This window comes from Anabas testudineus, chromosome 3 (genome assembly GCF_900324465.2).
Source record: "Anabas testudineus chromosome 3, fAnaTes1.2, whole genome shotgun sequence".
NCBI classification, from domain to species: domain Eukaryota; kingdom Metazoa; phylum Chordata; class Actinopteri; order Anabantiformes; family Anabantidae; genus Anabas; species Anabas testudineus.
The window spans coordinates 27,255,701-27,275,627 of NC_046612.1; the positions used below are offsets into that span (position 1 = coordinate 27,255,701).

General features: G+C 38.4%; 1 protein-coding gene across 1 annotated transcript in view; it reads right to left on the bottom strand.

The window, feature by feature from the left end:
• efl1 (elongation factor like GTPase 1) overlaps positions 1-19,927 on the bottom strand; it is a 67,134-nt gene that overhangs the window by 12,768 nt on the left and 34,439 nt on the right. Inside the window, exons 16-17 of the mRNA XM_026378592.1 lie at positions 8,906-9,037; positions 8,141-8,288 (exon numbers count right to left, since the gene is read on the bottom strand). Of these exons, the coding sequence (XP_026234377.1) occupies positions 8,141-8,288; positions 8,906-9,037 (280 nt within the window). The remainder of the gene's footprint in view (positions 1-8,140; positions 8,289-8,905; positions 9,038-19,927) is intronic.

Genomic DNA, 19,927 nt, shown 5'->3' on the forward strand with positions numbered 1-19,927 from the left:
TTACAAGGCACTTGTACCAAGTACGTTTTAACACATTATAAAATGTAACAATACAACCATAGGGAATCATGTAGTAAATAGCACTAAATGATTGATTGCATTTGCGATAATAAGTTTGATAAAATTAGATTTTACAATTACAACGTGGTCATGTATATGTAAGCGAGAGTAGCACAGTCAGCAGAAGAAGCACCAACTTGGCACACGACACTATATGTTGTCGTGTTGTATAATGGTCTCTGGCTTTACACAACCTGACACCATGGAAGCTTTAGTGTTTAAGAAGAAAGGTGAGTCAGTAGTGTGGACAGTGCATTCAGAAAGTACTGAGAGGCAAACTCATATCACATCACTACTTCTGGTTTCATAGGGTTTGTTGACAAAATATATAAATATAGCACATCACCAGCTTCATCTTCTACATCACGGTGTATTTTTCCAGTAACAACTTTAATATTAACTTCTCCCAAAGAACTACACAACCATCAGTGTGACTTGGTTTCTGGTGTCAAACTAAAGAGCTTTGTTGGCCTTCCAACATGGGATGAACCCTCCATACTCATTATGCCGTCTAACTGCCGGACGTCTGCATTATAGGCTTTTTGCACAGATGCTTCTTGGCTTACCCAGGAGTCACTGGGTCACTTCTAAAATTATGTCTGTGCTTATATTTGTAGTCATGGCTGAGATAGCTTTACTAACACAGACAGGATGACACACACAGATGCACGACCATGTAATCCAGTTAGACACAGCAACAGAAAACAGATAATCCCAGTTGCTCACTGTCCTTCCTACTGATATATCCTCTTCCTCTTAGGCCCCATGGAGATGCACAGAGCATCCCTATGTCCTTCACTATAGGCAAATTAATATACAGACAGGTATCACAACAAATTATATTATGAAAAATCTAAGCAATACAACCAACATTTTCAACAATCTAACCCATATGAAACACCAGACAAACATAACTCCTGTTTTGTGCACTAGGTTAAAAACATACTTATTTGTTATTTACTAATGGGGCAGAAATACCCCTTCACATGGCTGTTTAAGTCCAGAAACAATATATACTGTATTCATTTTCTTTAAATCTGTTTCTGCATGTTAACCATGAGAACTGCAGAAAGCCTAAGCAGTATTCAGTTTATCATGTACATAGTGACAGTGAAAGTTAGGAAGTACTGTAGATCTTCTGTGGGATTAAAATAAATTGCCACAACTCTGAGCCACACCAAATAATGCTTAGTTTTAGCTTATCTCTTGAGTTTTTAGCTCACAAGGTTGTATATTCTTGGATGGAACCATCAATCAATTGCACTACTGAGCACATAACAGACTGTGAATGCTTGGCACCTTTTCCACTTCTGATTAGAGGTAAAGTAAGAGACAGAGACAATTCCCTCAGAGTGCCGAAGCTGTGATCTCACAGACCAGTGCTCGGTTAAGTGGCCAAACGGTGCTGACCTCATTCTTAGTATGACATACTGCAGGTCAGGCTGCTTGCCAGTGATGTCTCAAAGAGCTTAGACTGCCATCAGCCAGCTAAAGCGCCAACTAGGCCCTTACCCAGTCAATGAGCCATCCAACCATCCCAGTCGGTCAGGCAAGCTATTAGCGAGTCAGTCACCTAGTTAATAAAAGTTAATGGGCCATTACCACAAAAAGTCAACAAACTGAACAACAAGTCAATGATCACGTGATCCAACTAGTCATCAAGCCATGCATGCAGCCAATTAGGCAACCGTCACGTGAGCTAAGTAGCCAGTCTGCCTGACCAAGCCTTGTCCTCATTTGTCATCTCTGTCCCAGGCAGTCTGGCCTGGCTCTAAACATAGTAGCACGTCCTCCTTTCTTCAGCTGGAAACCCACAAATACAGTGCAACAGGCAAAACAATGGATTCCCCATCCAGTTTACTAATACTGACATGCCAGGGAGAAGCTTACTCTTAAATCATGCAACAGACAGAAAAAAGAACTGTTTAACTTTAGGAACAGAACTCAGAAGTGCACTGTCTGAATATCCTCTGAAGCCACTGTACAATTTCATAGACTGGCATTTAGTACATGAATGCAAATGTCTTTAGTGTACAGCAAAAACAAACTAATAACCCTTGCTGTTTCAATACCTTCAGAGGGGACTGTATGCAACAAATAATAAAAGTCATACATGAAGACTTTTAGTACCCAGGGAAAAAGATAACCCTGAAAATGGAATTCAATCACTGGAGCTCTTAACATCAGTCATTTTATTTATAGCAGTACTTAAATATCTATTGATATATAATTCACTACACACTTCATGTGACTAAAATACAAAAGGTTTGTCAACATGCACTTGGTGCAGGGCATGGCACACGTGACCGCTTTTACAGCCCTGTGCATTTCTTGGATATTTTCACCAGTTACAGGGCAAAAGTAGGTATTGTATGATTAAAATGATATGCGTGAACCAGTTCTGATTTACTGTAAGATGCCCCATTATCAGTGAGCTGACCAAAAAGGAACAGGAGAACCGGCCAGGAGAATGTGTGTATGGTTCAGCAATCACCCCTGTATGGTAACGTGGCTAGATGGAAGTCACTACTGACTAAAAGTCACCACCAGGAGTTTTTCCACACAGCTCTAAAAACAGTCTGACGGTAGGAGGAAAAGGAGTCTGAAGTGAGAAGACAAAAAAAAAAAGCTCTGTAACATTAATGCTGGGCACTAGGTCTGGTCAAAAGGCAGCACTCATCACTGTAGTAACGATGTCCCACTGAGAAAGCATGCTAACGAAGGACCTGGGAGACAGGCCAGAGTACAGTTAAATAGAAATAGATCCTTTAGAAAACAAGTAATTTGCTTTTACTTTTTTACTTTATTTTATTTTATTATTACGTATAAGATATTATATATGTTTAGTTGTAATAGTGTATATAATTGTAGATTCTTGTAAAATGTTTATTACTTTTGTATTTTTTGCACATTTTGAACACCCTTTCATTCTTTTTGCACATTACTGTTGTTTTTTTGCACTGACCTGCTAACAATCGAATTTCCCCAATGTGGGATCAATAAAGAATATCTTATCTTATCTTACTTTATCTGTCTATGTCTCTGTTCGCTTCAGACCTGTTCAGGTTGAATCGGTCTCCACTGTCCATTTCCTGCATTTACAGTGGATGTTTAGTTCAAATAGCAACCAATATCTGTACATTACAGAACAGTAACAGAACCCAAAATTGTTTCCGGTCAATTTACTTTCCTTTTATTAAATGGCTAATAGTATAGTTATCACATACCACATGCTATACACCATTTTCCACACAAGACAGACTACTGAGGTTGCTGCATTACTGTATACAATTTATGAGATTTGTTCAGTTATTATGGAATGGTTTTGTGTATCAGAGATTTAAAATAACTTTACTAATACTTTTCACTTGGGGACATTCTTGTGGACAGGTGGCTGCATTCAAGGCATCAAGGGTTCAGGGCTTAGCGCAGGGGTGGCCAACCCTGGTCCTCAAGAGCCTCAGTCCTGCTTGTTTTCCAACTATCTCTGCATTTCCTGCTTCTGATTGGCTGAACACACCTGATCCATGTAATCAGCAGAGGGTAGGGCAGAAATAGTTGGAAAACAAGCAGGGCTGAGGCTCTTGAGGACCAGGGTTGGCCACCCCTGGCTTAGCGTCTTGTCCAGGGACATCTTGACACTTGGTCAGCGGGAACCAGGAACTACCAACAACGGGGTTCGTGGATGATTACCCTACCACCTGAACCACAGTCATCACAGTCTGGTACCACATACTAGCCCCGTAAGCTAATCTCAATTGATTGGGTTAGTCTTGTTTATATTTTGTTGCTTCAGCATGCTTTAGATGATAGTAAGCGCAATGTTACCATGGTGTCACCAAGTTACTGTAACTTTACGCAACACTAGATCTACAGTCAGGTAAATTCTGGTAAATCTCTATCAGATCAATTCATCCTGATGTTCTCAGGTGATACTGTAGCAGTTACAATTTTCACAGGTAGTATGTATAAACACATACCGTATACAGAAAACTATCACTGGATACTAAAGAAAAACTGATGACAATAATGACAATGCTTCAGGTTGCTGGATAAACCTTAAAGTTAAAATTAAGTGCAGTATTTGTACTTTTCCAGATGTAAACAGGTACAAGAGGTAATAGCAACAGAAAAATATAACAAAGCATAAAATGTTTTCATGGTTGTTTCTTCATGCCTTATTTTGGCCTGGTGTTACAAATTGTGAGGATCGTGTCTTCAGTCTGAATAAAGAATTTCAACATTGGCAACATGATGTATGTGTTCAATTTGACTGGAGCAGAAGCCCTCACCGCTGCACTGTGCTCTACTACGCAACATCATGTTAAGTCAGACTGATTAGCTGGTCACATACTGTAGCCCATCAAGCTTAATTCCAATCTCCAACCCCAAATACAAAATACAGATTTTAAGTAATGATTTCATTTATGAAGGGCAAAAAAATCACAAAAGAACTGTGATTGACCACATTTTATGAAAAGTTGAAGTGCCCATATTATGCCCTTTATTATACCCCCACATCTATGAAGTCCCCAAAATGTGCCTGTACATTTTCATGCTCAAAAACACTATGAGTTCCAAAGACAGAGCAGTATGACCGCAGAGATTCTGTGGTAGCGAAAGACACAGCTGAGCTGCTGAATGGTGCCGTAACGTAAACTTTCTGCAGCAGCATTAGCTGATCACCTAGGTATTATGCTCTGGTTTGTCTCTACTTTTTGGCTTGTGTGTCTTCTTTGCCTTCGTCTGACCTTTTCTCCTATTCGTCCTTTCCCCAATCACCAGCTTTGTTCTTCACGGTTTGTAAAGTTTGTTGGTTAGCTTCCTACACTGTTCTTAAGTAATTTTTAGCTCCCCTGCTCGTTTATAGCATCCTACCTTAAAAGTGATTTTGTTCTCTCTTTTTTCCTTATGCCTAGTTAGATTTAGAATGATTAGTTTTACCCCTGCTTTGCAGTGATTTTTTGTTCTTCTTAGTTGTTTGGTAGTACCTATCCTCCTAGTGAGACCTTTTGTTTATTGAGATATTGTTGTAGTATTTTTGCCAGCTTGTGTTGTGATTTTGTGTTAAAGCATTCTTCTTTTGACATTATGTTTGTCTCCTCGTGTTTCCACACTTGGGTTGCCCTTGTTTGGAACAACCAAAGCACTGGGACTCCAGCAACTTGGAACAATAGTGAACCTTCCCAGGAGTGGCTAGCCTACCAAAATTACTCCAAGAGCACAACAACTCATTCATGAGGTCATAAAAGAACCCAGAACCCAGTTAAACATGGAAGTGGTTCAGTGATGGACTGGGGCAGTTTTGCAGCTTCAGGACCTGGACGACTTGCAATAAATGATCCAACTATGAATTATTTCAGAAAATACTGAAGAATGTCAGGCCATCAGTTTAAAAGAAATAAGGAAGTGGACAAATACAGTCGCTTTCACATACTTTCTTTTTAATGTTAAGGCCTGAACTATATTTTCCAAAATGGGGGGAAAATCCCACAGTAAATCCTTCACATAGAGCAATTGTGTATATTACACTGCTCACTTCTAACTTAGGGAATTCTCTTTTTTTACTCCTAGTGATCATCACTGCGAGCTAGATCTGTGTCTTACGTCATCTTTTGGTGGCTGTTTTTTTTTTTACTTGTCACCATGCTCCATTATTTACTTGTCCCATGTCAACTCAGCTTTTCACTTGATAACAACTCTACAAAAGTCAAACTGATCCTAATAAAGGCCAAACTCAGAATAAGGCTTCAATTTGGTGACGTTTCCATTACTCAGTGAATATATACATTTTGCTCCACTGCTGTTTGTGCTGCATCTGCGTTCACATCAATCACATACAATTTTTTCTAGCATTAACTGTTCCCTGAACTATATACACTGCTGTTACTTTTGTCTACTGTATTTCTATTGTGGTAATAGAAGTCATCATCATGTTCTTTGCAGAATCTGCCTCATGCTTTCTTTTCACAGCTGCTGTAGGATTGTATGGCTGTATCACGGTCCAAGTGGCAACGTAGAGTTCTGTACATCAGATTATCTGGTAACAGTCACAGCACCCTGGATTGAATTTTAAAAATCGAGCATTTCGCTGTTTTTAAATTAAAGGCAGTTAGCCTGAAACTTTTCTTTGGACTGTTGCATTCTTTTTGTAATGTTACTGTACCTGTCTGGGGACATTGTAACATTGTTACCGCTGACATCGCTCACATTTTTGTTTGCACTAGTCCTTTTGGGATGTTTTTTTATTTTATTTTATGGGTGACCTTGGTGGACGTACATTTACGTTTTAGTCATGGCCCATTTTTGCATGCTTTCACGTATTACTGAAATGCTTACATACTCCACTGCACAACTGGATTCTTGTAGGTGAAACCAACAACAAACATGCAAACAGCATGAACTTTTGAGGTAATTTCATGTATCATGTTTCTCAGTCATGCAACAGTATTAAGCCATTTACACAACCCTTACACACACACAGGCACACACAGCTATCTGATATAATGTATTATTATCACTTCAGCAGCAGTGCCTGCAGAGTGGCTGCTCTGACATTCCTGTGAATTGATTGATTTCTATTCCCCCACTGGGAAACAGATGAATACATGGTTTTCACTATGCCGACACCTACCTACAGTCTGCCCCATGCAATCACACACTGTATGGAATTTACAAAAGATGATGATACAACATACTGGCAATCAGTAAGTGAGAGTCTCGCTCGTTTCATGAAAGAGAAGTACATTAATGAATTACAATGGCAAATGCATTCTCCTTTAATTTATACTCTGGAGTTACAATGATAATGTTTATAGAAGGGGCTGGGAAAAAAGTTAGTTAGTGAGTAGACATTTGTTGTCTCACCATCTGTGATTTTTCGTGTCATAAGGCCTTTTCAAAGCCAAACTAACATCACGCGAGTGTGGATGATCTGCATCTTGTAAATGTAATGAAGACTGAAAAGCTGCTGTATTTTGTATCCTGGTGCTGTTTGTTCTTGCATTTTTAACTTCAATCATACATTTTAAGGCAGCTGCTCTAGCATAACATGAAGTGTACTGATGATTTACGACATGGTTGCACACTGCATGCACTCTCAGTGCACTCCTGCAGTAGTCTATTCTAGTAAGCTACATGACACATAGTTAATGTCGACATACTTGGTAATGTCAACTAATATATCTTCATGTTAAAACTATGAAGATATATTATGGATGATACATACATTTACACTGAACAGGTACACCTATTGGTGGTTTTAATTGTGAAAGAGACAGGAGAGAGCACAGTAAAAATGTTATACAAGTGTCAGAACATCTCAACATACTGTGTAGCTACAGACCTGACAGAGCTGCCAGGCTGAATCCCTGTCCCCCCCGATAATAAAACCCCAAGGGGATGTTGCAGCTGAATGGTGTGTAAGTGATGTGGATTATTAATTGCTACAGAACAGTCATTCTCAGGAATAGATAAGTAGAATTAAAAAAGAAAGAGTGCATATTGCTTAAATTGCAATTCAACAAAAACATGGTTTGTAGTCCAACAAAAGGCTCTCAAAAGTGGTTCCAGTGTTGTTTTGAAAACAGCATAAACCCTAATCTTAGTTTAATTTTTATGGTGATATGATAAAGCAGCAGTCACACCATGACAAAACCCACTCTTCCCCTGTGAAAATTCTCTGCCAATCTGTCTGCTTGTCAGTGCATTTGTGCTGCTCCTCTGAGGGGGCCAGCAGCGTCTAGACACTGAGAGGCAGCAGTCGATATGTAATGATAGCCAGATAACGATGGTGATGAAATTGGAAATAGATCAACTCTCCTTCAAATCTGAGTTACTCGATACATAGCACGTGTCATATTCATCCCGCACTACATAACCAAATACATGGACAAAGTCACTACACAGGAGCTCTAAAAAGAGACACGGCACATCAATCTGACATAGAAAACAGATGACACACCATATATAGAGTAAAATTATTAATACTGATGCACTATAGTGCTTTACTTCTTGTTGTCCACGGTGTAAAAGTAAAAACAGACAGGCAGAGAGATATTTTCAGATATTACATACTCACCGGTCTCGGAGGTCAGCCAGGCAGCGCTGGAGATGAACCTCACCAGCAGTGACCAGAACGTGCTCTCCCGTTTCCTGGATAAGAACCTCAGCACAGGGATCTGCCTGATTCAACAAACGCATCCCTCGCACCAGCTTTGGCATCTCACCTAACACACCAACAAATAAAGTAGAAGTCAGTTTATTGATTTTGCCTGTATTTTCAGTTTACTGGCCCCATAAAATCTACAGGGTACAGGAAAATAGTTCCAATGCACCCACAGTACAGTGGCGGAGAGTGTGGGAAACCATTAAACCTGACTGACCCCAATCACACACATACATAAATATTTATAATTAATTATTTTTTGTATTGAAACCAGAGTGGCAGCAAGTTACGTGATTACATTACTTGATGTGATCATCACCAAAGTCACAAACATACACAAACTACATATGATGTACAAAGGGAACCACGAGAAAACATAAACTGTGAGGTAAGGTGAAAAGAACATCAGGATTTGGGTCTGCTTTGTTGCATCTGGACCTGGACCTTGGCCTGCTCTACCTGTTTGTCCATACATCAAATCAGGTTTATTTTGTATAAGCTAATGCTAAAATAAAATGGAAACGTACCCTTTGTATCTTAAAGACCATCATCCACCATCAAATCATCACTGAACAGTGATTATAATAATAATAAAAATACCTAAAACCTTACCAACCTTTATGGATGTATGAAAATGTGGAAAAGTGCTAAAAATTGTGTGCCCTTGTGAAGACATACTTGGATGTTTGGGTTCTATGGCAACCCGTACAATGGGCGTGGCCTCAAAGTTGAGTGGTATGAAGGGCGGGCAGGCTGGGGAGGTTGACAAGGTGGCTGACTTCAGGACACAGTCCTCCAAACCTCTGACCCCTGGTAAAACATAGGGAAAACATAACAGTGGATGACCAATGCGGGGGAGAAATGAATTAAGACAAACAAACAGGAGAGCAAAACAAACTGAAGAGAACAAGAGTTCAGTGGTGGGATGATTGATTTGGTTATTGATTCCATGGCCTGCACAGCCGCTACACGTTAACTCTCTCAAGCGTCTCCGGATGAGGTGGTCTGTGTTTTTTTAAAACACACGGTCAGCATTATCTTAAAACAAAAGTAAATTCATACTTCTCTGTAGGCAGGTGTTTCTACAAATATTTTAAAATCAATTCAGAAAAATCAATTCATACACACATTAAATGTAGACACAATATAAAATTGTAAGACATAAAATTGAAATAATAAAGAGGTATTCAGTGGCTAAATGATACGTGTACAACAGTATCCAAAATAGACATATGTCAAAAATGACCTTCTTTAACACTAGGAATGCAGAAAGGGTACAACATATCCATTATTACGTGTGACAGTAGAGTTAAGGTTTTTAGCAAAGCTTTTGTGGGAGTTTGGGTAATTTAGAAATTGATTTGTCTGAAATTACACCAGACTACCACAGAGAATTTGTTAGTATGGAGAGCTTCCAAAAGTAGGCACATTTTCAAGAACAAAAAGAAAATGATTCGGCTTCTGTGCAGAGAAGAGAGTACACAGGATTTAAGCACAGACTGTGTTGACACAGTTAATAAATGAGACACACTAAGGTGAACCAAGATGATTTTCAGGCCCCATCTTGTTGTGAGTGTTATGTGGGCAAGGGTTGACACTCACATACAAAGAAAAAACAAACAACAACACAAAAAAAGCTAAGAAAATCTAAAATATAACAGCAAGAACACCCTCTGATGTACATGTACTAGGATGAGAGGAATCAGCAAGAAAGGGAGTGAGGCTTCTGTTCACAGATTCCTCTCCATCCTTTAACGCCATCCTGCTCCACACTAGTGCAGACAAGCTTCTCTCATGACTCATGCTGAAACCGAATGTTGCAGGCTGAGTACTACAAGAAGTTTATTTGGGGATTTCAGAGCATGTTCTGATTTTCTTTTCACAGTTCTGTACAGGAAAATCAATGCAAGTACACTGCTCAAAAAAATTAAAGGAACACTTTGAAAACACATATTTATAAACACATCAGATTTCAATGGGGAACACGAAATATGCTGGATATTTATACTGATATAGTCTGGGTGATGTATGTACAGTGTCAAGAAAAACTTCTGGAATTTTATGGTTTTCTGCATTAATTTGTCATAAAATGTGCTCCGATCTTCATCTAAGTCACAACAATAGAAAAACACAGTCTGCTTAAAATAATAGTACACAAACATATCTATTTGCAGGATTTGGTTGCCTGTAAAGATGACTGCAAGAGCACAGCACAGAATGCTGAATGAGGTAAAGAAGAATCCTAGAGTGTCAGCTAAAGACTTACAGAAATCTCTGGCACATGCTAACATTTTTGTTGACACATCTACAATAAGGAAAACATTAAACAAGAATAGAATAAATGGGAGGACACCACGGAGGAAGCCATTGCTGTCCAAAACAAATATTGCAGAACGTTTGAAGTTTGCTAAAGGGCACCTGGATGTTCCACAGTACTACTGGCAAAATATTCTGTGGACAGATGAAACCAAAATTGAGTTGTTTGGAAAAAACACACAACACTATGTGTGGAGAAAAAAAACAAAGGCACAGCACACCAACATCAAAACCTCATCCCCACTGTAAAACATGGCAGAGGGAGCATCATGGTTTGGGGCTGCTTTGCTGCCTCAGGGCCTGAACGGATTGTTGTCATTGATAGAAAAATGAATTCCAGAGTTTATCAAGACATTTTGCAGGTAAATGTAAGACCATCTGTCCGCCAACTGAAGCTCCACAGAGGATGGGTGATGCAACAGGACAATGACCCAAAGCATACAAGTAATTCAACAAAAGAATAGCTTCAACAAAACAAAATACACTTTCTGGAGTGGCCCAGTCAGAGTCCTGACCTCAACCCCATTGAAATGCTGTGACGTGACCTTAAGAGAGCCATTCATACCAGACATCCCAAGAATATTGCTACACTGAAACAGTTTTGTGAAGAGGAGTGGTCCAAAATTACTCCAGATCGTTGTGCAGGTCTGATCTGCAACTACAGGAAAAAAATGTTGCCTCCACTTATAAAACCATTCCTGTGCTGGGAACAGTGATAAAATCTCACCTTTAGTGAAATGTTAGCTAAGATTTATTAGAGTAGTGGCCGTGTTCCTAATAGTTTGAACTAAAGCTGTTAACTTAATGAGGAATTACACCCCAGGATTCCATCTGTCCATCCTATGTTATCTACACTTTTTTTTAAAAAACACAATTTATGTGGGGCAGCTGCTGAGGGAGAGAGAATGGGGGTGGTGTGGGGGGAGTGTCTGACACAATGACAGGATGGGAGATGTCCGGTAATGGTAAAAGGGTACTGTCTGCAATTCTACAAGATGATCCAGAGACATTAGCCACAAATGGCCTTTTTAGAATCAACTTATTACCAACAATATGCCATTTGATTCCTTGACTATAGCAGTTATCACTGTATGTAATAGTGATCTGGGAGGGGGCCAGATGATTCAGCCAACAAAACTTTTAAATCCTAATTGACTAAAAAGCTAAATTGTCTTAAGGGTGTTGAGAAATAAAACTTGCATTGATTGACATGAGATCAAAATGACTCGCGTTCAATGGCGCTATACAGTATGTCAACACACCAGTGAGTCAGTCTTCTATTTGCATCTAAATGTTCCCACGAATTGCACCATTTATTACAAAACTTATTGCTTCACAATACCAGTGCAGTTTTATACTTAAGTACACCGATACCATCAAAACAGAATCAATATAAGACAAACAAGCTTTTAGTTTGATTTGTTTTCAAGCCATCATCTGGATCCTAGATCTGGTCTCAGTGACAATAACCAAGAGTCTGAACATGGGTATAAAATGAGGCTTCAATGTATTTACATCATTTACAAAAATTATCAAAAGTATTTAAATCATTTAAAAAAACACGAGCCCATGGGACACACAGCATCTGAGTCTAACAGTAATGACATGACAGTAAAACTACAGAATTCAAGTTTTATAAAGTGAGAAGATGTTTATATTAAAAAAAAAAAAAACATCTATTTAGACAGTTGTAACTGTGCATATTAATAATGGTTTGTACAAATGTGTTTTTGGACAAATAAAAACTCCAACCCAACAATAGTAATTGGCAACTCTAAAGTTTGACTGACAGCTGAGTCCCCATCATGAACAGATGTGGCAGATGACGGTTTAGAGGAGAGGAAGTCTCATGTCTCTAATAACACATTTCTCAGTTCCTTTGCCTTGTATCTTTTCCTTGCATCTCTCAGTGCATCTTTAGTGGGAGAAACCAGTATGCAAGGAAAAGATGCAAGTAAGGGAAATGTGGATGCAATCAAGAGAATTGGGATCCACCCACAGAGAGGAGAGTGGGATGGAGATGGATGATCCACTGTGGCAACCCCTAAAGGGAGCAGCCAGAAGAAGATGACAGACAGTGGACTTAGGGATCTGTGTGGGAAATGCAGAATGGACCAAACACACAGGCATTTGCCCTTGAACCATTAGCAGAGCTTTTGTGTTCACCGTTGCTAATTAATATGACCTAAAGCGTGGTTGGATTTTTAAGTCCTAAAACTAGATAGAAGCCATTCTAAAGATTTGTTGGATAGCTTCCCTGGAACAGTTGCATATCCTTTCTCAACATTACTACAGAACTAAAATCAGGCCTTTCAAAAACATGATTACATTATTTGTGTGTTTTGGGTGTTTAGAGTTGTTGTCTTGCTGCACTATTCACTTTCTATTACTACTGTCACTATCGATCCAATCAGATACATTTCATTCATTTAGATCATTATTAGACCTACTTTAAGTTAACGTGTGCTGTGGATTTTTACTATTGTATTAGTAAAGCAGTAGAACACAACAAACATGGTGGAGTAAACTCACCTGTGGATTACTACGAAAAAAACCTTAGGCAACAGTGTGGAAGAGATACGGAAAACTTTTTTTATACAATGTGTTGTGCTGCTGTAAGGTACAACCTCATAACTCACTTGAAGGAGTGACACAGTGTCACCGTGGAGGCATCTGTCAGTGTCCCAGGACCATCCACCTAGGGTTCAGGTTCATCTCCAGCTGCTACCCCCAAGAGGATTGTATGTCTATCATGGTCTGCTGGTTAACAGCTCCACTAGTTTACGTGTTTTTTTTTGTTGCTAGACAGCTACAAAAGATCTCTTTGTGAAAGGTTGATTTATTTTTTATTGTTCATATATAACAATAAAACTGGTTCATACTGGTGAGTTAGCATAACGTTACCTGCTGCTTAAAAACTGTTAATAAGGTTTTTCATATTATACTAATTTGTTTTTATTAGTCATAAGCACCCTTAATTTTGCAGTTGTATTAAAAGTGTCTGTACTATAAATTTGAAACGGAAAACATTTTTTCAGAACGTGAAAAATTCTTATCCTGGAATGTAGCATTTGGTCCAAACATTGACATACATCAACAATAAATACCCAAATAAAAAGATGGAAAGTTAGACTTTTGAGTGTAACTTTAACTTGCTTTCATTTGCACAAGTCTCCCCTTTCTAATATATTTCTTCTTGGTTTTTACTAACCTTTCCTTCCTCTATCCCAGCTCCACTGATAATTCTGTTCCTTTGCGCTTCACTTCTTTCCCTGCTAAATTATTTCTGATGTGTTAAAAAACATAAAGTGAATTGATACACAAGGGCCTGAAGGGCTGATCGTTATTCATCACTCAGCCTCCAAATCTACTGTGTGATAGCCTTCAAAATTTGAGTTGGAAAACTTTATTACTGTCTTAGTTTCACAGACATTACACACATTCTCACGCAAGTGAACAGTCTTGGTTTATTTTACTAAATTTGTGGCTTTGTGCACAGAACATGTACACACACACACACACACACACACACACAGAGAGAGCTGGCTGACTGCTAGAGCAGATGCAGGACATTGTTGGCTGCCTCCTGTGTAACTTGACACCATAATTACTCTAAGGTGACTCGATCCCTAGAGGCCTTCAAATCCAACAAAGAACAATAAAACTGAAAGAGGAAAAAAATGAACTCACAGAACCCCTGCCAGCCCACAACTCACTCTCTCTCTCTCTCTCTCTCTCTCTCTCACACACGCACACATACACACTTGATTTGAAAGGAAGCACATAGCAGAAGAGCTGCAGCTTGGACCACATTCAGCAGGTCTTAACAAAGTATCCTTTGAGTGTGTTTCATTGGAAAACAAACACACACACACTTTAATTTATCTGACACAGAGAAAAGCAAAGACAGACATACAATAACCCAGCACTAAAATAACCTTTCAGTTTTTCGGGGATAATTTCACTATGTGACGATCGGCACCAACACTGTATATGTCATGTCATGTCCCATGTTTGTTCCCATGACTAGTCTTAAATCCTTGGTAAAGTGATTAGATCATGCCAAAAAGTAAAGAATCAATCTGCACTTCAGAAAGAGAAGATTGTGGATGCTCATATTACGCTGGAAACCTATACTGCCTTTTTCAAGTGATTCCACTGTACATTAAATAATTGCAAAGCAGAAGTAGACAAATTCTTAGAAACAAACCTGGGCATTGGCAAAAGTCCAACATTTCAGAAAACAAGAGAAAATGGAGATGTCAATAATAATCCTTATGTCTCTACCATCATGGCAACATGGCTGTTGCTGAAGTTGCCTTTTCTTGACTTGATGTTAACAGGATGTCATGGTCAGCTTTAAGGTCATAGTGCAACAAAAACTCAGCGCTCATACAGTGGCACATCAAAGGCAGACTGAAGTTTGCCCACGAAAATCTGAAAGATAAGGATAAGTTTGGAAGTCTGCCATTTGATCTTTGGGAACGGCTTTCAACCCTTTCCACAGTTAAATACGCAGGTGGAAGCATAATGCTGTGGGGCTGTTAAGCTGCTTCAGACATAAACCTTGTTCACGTGAATGGGACCATGAAGAAAGATTATGCTGGAAAGGATACTGTTAAGCACATTTGGTTCCAGAAAACCCTTATACTATACTGCATGTTATTATACTTCATATAATAGCAGTAACAACTAGGGCTGGCCAATATGGAAAAAATCTCTATCACGATAATGTTTTTCATATCAGTCGATATTAATATACATCTCGATATAAGGTAAATCACTAATTCTGTCAAGCCTAAAGCTTCCCTTTTACTCCCAAGTGATATGTGGAGATACCGTCTTTGTTTTTTTTTTTTAATGTAAGGCATGGCACTGAAAAGTGGACACTATCAGTTCTGTTACACTGGTATCCCATTGGTTGTTTTATAGGATGCACCAGCATTTGCTTGGGTTTGGGGCTGCTTCAGATTGTAAAAAGGTTTTATAGTATCACCTGTCTTAGTAGACTGAGCTGTTTCAAAGCACACTAACGTGTGCACGACCCCCCCTCCCGAGACCAAGTCTAGTTATTTCCGACTGCAGAGCTCAAGGTGACTCAAGCCTTAAGACATGTCCTTCAACCACAAGTACAGTTAGCTGTGACTATTATATAAAGATGATCTACCCTCCACCCCCCACCCCTTCATTCTTTTTATGACCACCACCATCAAAACCTATGAAGGGCCCATGCTTGGGCTTTAGAGTATAGCTAGGCTATGACCAGGACTCTGGAGGAAGTGAGAGGTGAAGGAGTTCACAGAGTGTGGATATATTGACTGTAAGTAAAAAACAAAAAAAAACCCAAAAAACAAAACAATGAAAAACAACATTTCATTTTCATCAGTTTCAACACACAAAATCACCACCCTGACATGAGCAGCAAAAGACAAAAATCTGCAATGTTGTTTTACAGGTTTGTCACATAAACAATTCCCAATACGCCATCTTTCTTTTTTATTTTGTTACACTGTTTAATATGCTTATTGTAATGTGATTAGCATTTTTCCCACTCATAATTCCAGCATGACTCGACACCCCGCTCAACTCAACCAAAAGTTGTGCATAGTACCTGGATCCTTGTGGTACTACATCTCTAAAATGGAGGTCAAATCTGGTCCACTTGCATTGTGAAAGTAAAACACCTACAGCTCCCCTAAACACTTCCATTTACCATACTGGTTTTATATGGCCCCGTAAACCACATCACAGCACATTTCTTCAAAGGCTGCTATATCGTGAACAAGCCCAGAAGTTCACTCTTACCTGAGAATGCTAGACAAACTAATCTTCCTTACATAACATAAAAAATGTAGAGGTTGAAGGTTTAGATGGGTAGCTTTCAAATTTATTGAATAAGACATAGAACCTTGATGATAGCTTGTTTATGAAAATATACGTGGTTGCATGCTGCCACTTTCTAATTACCCCCTTCAGCAACTACGTGGAGCTTTGGTCTGAATAGTTGCCAAATAACAGAAATGTTACAAATAATTTTTTAACAATTAAACCAAAAGATGATATTTGATCGGTACAGAATGTACACTCTCTTCAAAAAGTATTGGAACAGTGAGGTAATTCCCATTTTTTTGCAGTAGACAAAACATTTGGGTGTTTGTAGAACCCACCAATTTTTCATGTGAGCAAAAGTATTGGAACATGTAGACTTAAAATTAAAAAAAAAAAAAAAAAAGTTAATAAGACGTAGTTCCAAATCATTTGCTTGCAATAACTGAATCGAGCCTGTGGCCCACTGACCAAACTTTTGCGTTTTTCTTTTGTGATACTTTTTTCAGGCTTTCTCTGCAGCCCCTGTCTGTTTTCTTTGCATGGTTTGCATCTTTCTTTAAAATGACAAAATATTTACAGATGTTCAAGTTCATTTTTCATCAATGAAGATTATCGCGCCTGTCTCAGAAGAAGCCATGCAGCCCAAGCAGTGGAATCACAAGCTTGGGTGGAATCACAAGCACACTATAGCCTTTCCATCACTTTGGTAAAGATTCATCTTTGTCTAATAAGTCTATAAAAATTTCTGTCCCAGTATTTTGACTTATTTCTTTCCTATTCTTCTTGCTAATGAGTGGTTTGAATTCTATGGCGTAGCCTCTTTACTTTTGTTCATGAACTTTTCAGTGAACAGTAGATTGTGACACCTTCACTCTTGCCCTCTGGAGGTTGTTGCTGATGTCACTAACAGTTGTTTTAGGGTCTTTCTTTACAGCTCCCACTGTCTGTCATCAACTGCTGATGTTTTCCTTAGTCTATTTATTCAGTGTTACTTATGTTACATGTTACTTCTTCTAGTTGTACTGGCTATGGCCAATATTTGTGCTTTGGCTCTGATTGATTTTCCATCTTCTCTCAGCTTCACAATTACTTATTTTTCGCCCATAGATAGCTCTCTAGTTTTCATGTTAGTTACACCTCTTAACTATAAATCTAAACAGGCAGAACCCAAATCTGAAACTGAGAGTAGACATTCAGTGCTATTTATTGTTTGAATAATTAAAATAATAGGACACACATGGGCAACAAAACACACCTATCAGTCACATTTTCCAATACTTACGCTCCTATGAAAAACGGGTGGGTTCAAACAAAAGGTGCTGTCTCCTGAGTTGTGTATTGGATCCAGAGGTAAACACCTGGAAATGAAAGCTGAAATGTTGATCTTTTGTCTCATTTTCAGTTTGATGTTGAATCCAAATGTTTTCAGTCTATAGCAAAAATAAATGAACTGGCCTCACTTTTTCTATACTTTTGGAGGGGAGTGTACAACATTTCTTAATTTACATACTTCATAAGGGTTATTTTGTAGCTGCCTAACAAATGTTGCCAATGTGAATTAATATCGGATGAATGTTCATACTCTGAGTATGCATGTTCAATTATACTAGCAATAACACTGTAGGAAATGAATAGTGTTAATACCAAAGCCCTCCATATGAAAGTTAGTAATGGTTCTATTTTTATTATAATTGTATATAATTGTAGACTATAATTGTTCGATAAATAGAAATTGTTCTATTTATCAAAATGTTCTTCATGGACTTTGTGCCTTATACTAATATAAGAACAGAGAGTCATTCCCAGGAACATCACGGAGCCAGATAAATGGCATGAATGAAAATGAAAACAAAAACAAAAAAAAGTCCCACAAAAAAAAGTTGCACTGGAAAGTCCCACTTAAGCTTCAGAGAGCCAAGTGTGAGTGGGATTGTGCAAGCACATGTACATGAAGCATAGTGTGAATGTTTTGGCAGTACTGAGGCCAAATAACACATAGATTGATAAAGAGCAATCCCGCTGGTAAATGAAATGGAAATTATCAAAGAAATGTGTACACCTAACGTGTCTTTTTAATTTATCATAAATTGAATTGCTGTTATTTCTTCTAACACAATAAACAATAATAATTAAACAATAACAATTGCATTGTATTGCAGAGAAAAAGTAATATGTAAAAACTAGAATTCCTGTATTGTGGTTGTTTGCCTCCTCCAAAAAGTGATGCTGTAGTTTATACACATCTGTCCAGACTCATATTCTAATACATTTATGCATGAGTCCAAGCGGATGTTTGTTCCAGATGTAAATAAACTATTTGCAGGAGTTTGGGATATAGCTTTGAAGAGAATAGGACAAACATGAGGCCACAGTGGCCTTAAAAATCTTATTAGTTCATACTTGAACCCAACTGACAATTTGTGCCAAATTTGAGGAAATTCTTTCGAATGAGGTATTCCAGAGATATTACATTCACAACAAGAATTGGGTGAACATGAGGTGACTATGATCTGTAGCTAAATAGCTTATTATTGAGTCCAAGTTTGTGGCAAGTTTGAAGGAATTCCCTCCAATTGTTCCTGCAGAAGTATTGGGTAGCTGTATGAATGGACAGATGGACTGAGGGACAACTTTAAAACACAAACAGAAACATTATTTGATCAGAACACTGCACTGAATTGCACAGTTTTCTATTAGAATTAGAAACATGGCAATCCAAAAATCTAATTCAATAAAAAACTGAAATTCTCTTCAAACAATCTTTGCTATTTTAATGTGAAGACGATCAAAAAATGAAACAAGCTTAGACAATAATGTCTGTCATAGACCAGCACTTCACATTACTGTGTTTTCCTGTTTAGTGAGTGTGTGACTTTTGAATCGTGTGACCACAAGTGTTGCAGCTTAGGAAGAGACAGATTGAAGGCAAATCAAAGAAAGCAGCATAGCAGGTGTGAATCATAAACATAATATAATAATAACAACAAAAAGTTATATTTTGATACCTCCCTTTGAGGAAGTTCTTGTGGACAGGCATCAGCATTTGGTACAGTGTCAGCTTCACGAAACAGAGAGAGAGGACTTTTACATAGATCTGATCCACCAGACACTTTTTTAACTTCAGAGGTTAAATTTAGCTGCAAAATAACACAGAAATATCTGTAGTTCATCTTGCACCAAGCTTAAAAATGCTAATGTAGAATAACTCTTTTCAGGTTACAACTTTTCCTGTCACAGAAAGCAGGTTTAAGTAAAGTGCATCAAAAAAGGATAACAACAAAAAGATAAAGGATTTGATTTTACATTTACATTTAGTATTTCTGCAGGCACTTTTATCCAAAGCGACATACAAGTGAGATACAAGGTACAACGCAAAGGCAGGGTAAGTGTAAGGAGGTCCTTGGGCAAGGTAGGCCAGAGCTAGGAGTTGAACCCCGGTCTCCTGCAGAGAGAGCATTGATCTTACTTATGGCTAGATGTTCCAGAACTGGTGTGTAACAGCAAACATTTAAAATGTAGGACTTGGTCAATTTATACACTGCCCGTCCCAAAAAA